This window comes from Lipotes vexillifer, unplaced genomic scaffold, assembly GCF_000442215.2.
Source record: "Lipotes vexillifer unplaced genomic scaffold, Lipotes_vexillifer_v1.1 scaffold180, whole genome shotgun sequence".
In the NCBI taxonomy this organism is placed as follows: domain Eukaryota; kingdom Metazoa; phylum Chordata; class Mammalia; order Artiodactyla; family Lipotidae; genus Lipotes; species Lipotes vexillifer.
In genome coordinates, this window is record NW_006796149.1 from 1,231,422 (window position 1) to 1,233,683 (window position 2,262).

General features: G+C 45.7%; 1 protein-coding gene across 1 annotated transcript; it reads left to right on the forward strand.

Annotated features, from left to right (window-relative positions):
• Nucleotides 1–537: 537 nt before the first annotated feature.
• On the forward strand, nucleotides 538–2,077 carry LOC103076236 (protein FAM114A2-like). The gene is given in 2 exon segments (XM_082931435.1): nucleotides 538–2,028; nucleotides 2,030–2,077. Coding segments are annotated over 2 exon segments (1,539 nt in total).
• Nucleotides 2,078–2,262: the final 185 nt, after the last annotated feature.

The window sequence follows — 2,262 nt, forward strand, 5'->3', positions numbered from 1 at the left end:
GGAAACAAGGCTGCTTCAATCCAGTGGAGAAGGGAAAGTGACTTAGAAGGGCAGAGGAGTTACTTGGAGGTGAGAGAGGTAGCAGATAGTGCCTTGTCCAGGGACCTTACTTTGCTACTTGGCTTGGCAATCATTGCTAGCTTTGCAGTTCCCTCCAGGAGGGCAAATGAAGAAGTTGGAGCAAGTTTCTCAGGGAAGAGGGCTACACAAATGAAAAAAAACAAGGTTGACTTTTGGGCGGTCTAATGAACCTTAAGTTCTGGGGATTGGGAGTGAGCGGTTGGCGGAAGGATGATGGAGAGCACTCTTCCAACTCTAGGAATCCCTGAGGCAGCAACGGCAGAAACAGTGAGAGCATTAAGTGGGTGCAGGCACTGGATGGGTGGTTGTGGGGGGCATGTGGCAGAGAGAACTCTTGAATGAGATGTGAAGTCAAACCATTTAGGTCAATTAAAAATACGAGCTTACAGTAGGGAGTGGCTTCTCTGCGGCTGTGGTGGCGATGCGGATGGCGGCGGGCTGGGCAATGATCTAATCATGTCGGATAAAGATGATATTGAGACTGAAGTGATAACTGAAGCAACCTCCATCCTTGAAGATGAGAACTGTGAGCCAACCAAGAATTTTGAGTCAGTTGACCAAAGTGCCAAGTCAGAGAGTAAATCAGAACCTGTAGCTTCTACTCGGAAAAGACCAGAGTCCAAACCTTCCAGTGACCTTGAGACTTCAGACGTTCTCCCTGTTCAGACATCACAGGCTGCAGGCAAAGAGACTGTTTCCAAAGATGTACCCCAGACCGGATGGGGCTATTGGGGAAGTTGGGGCAAGTCCTTGCTCTCCTCAGCCTCAGCTACAGTAGCCACAGTAGGACAAGGTATTTCAAATGTCATTGAGAAGGCAGAGACTTCCCTTGGAATCCCTAGTCCCAGTGAAATTTCATCTGAAGTCCAGTATGCAACAGGAGAGACAAATGCCAAAGAGAATGAAAACTCCTCTCCCATGAGTGGGCCATTTGGGGTATTCTCTACCATCTCTACTGCTGTTCAGAGCACAGTAAAGAGTGTTATCAGTGGGGGTTTGGATGCCTTAGAATTCATTGGGAAAAAGACAATGGATGTAATAGCAGAAGGGGATCCTGGATTTAAAAGAACCAAGGGTCTGATGAACCGGACTTCCACACTCTTTCAGGTTTTAAGAGAGGCAAAGGAGAAAGAAGAGTTATGGACCGCCAATGAGGTTACCATGGAAACGGATAAGAAAACTCATTATGGGCTACTCTTTGATGAATTTCAAGGCCTTTCACATCTAGAAGCTCTGGAGATGCTCTCCCGAGAAAGTGAAATAAAGGTGAAATCTATTCTTAATTCTCTAAGTGGAGAAGAATTGGAGACTCTAAAATTTGAATTGGAGCAACTCAAAGAAGCATTTTCCCTAGCAGAGTTCTGTGAGGAAGAGGAGGAAGAGAAGAAAGGGGATGAAGACTTTACCAAAGAGATAACAGAGCTATTTTCCCAGCTGCATGTCTCCTCCAAACCAGAGAAACTTACTAGGGCAAGAAATACAGCCTGTGAATGGATCAGGATATCTCTGGCCAAACCATTAGAAGAGAAGGAAGAAGGAAAAAAACAGTTGGAAGCAGAAAAACTTGAGCAAATCAATAACAATTCAATAGAGGATATCCATGCATTTGCAATCAGGAGCCTAGCAGAACTGACTGCCTGCTCAATTGAACTGTTTCACAAAACAGCGGCTCTGGTTCTGCATGGCAGGAAGCAGGAAGTAACAGCCATAGAAAGGAGCAGAGCCCTTTCCCAGATGACAGTTGTGTTGTGTAAAGAGTTGTCCTCTCTGTCTAAAGAGTTCACCACCTGCCTAACAACTGCTGGGGTCAAGGAAAAGGCAGACGTCCTTAATCCGTTAATCACTGCAGTATTTCTAGAGGCATCAAACAGTGCTTCCTACATTCAGGATGCCTTTCAGCTACTTTTACCTGTGCTGGAGATCTCTCTTATTGAGAACAAGACTGAATTACCAGAGGCATGCGCTACAGGTCCAGAGGCCTTTGTCAGGACACTGAAGAACAGAGAAGATTCTACCTGAGACTTGTGATGGCCAAGAAATGCCACTCTTTTCTGGGTACCCCCAGAGAAGTGAGGGAGAAAGGTTATTTTAATATATAAAAATCCAGGCAGGAGAGCATGTTTAAGGAAGTTTGTTGCCTTCAGTGCTTGGTTGAAGTATTCAGGTCCTCACACCGCTCTT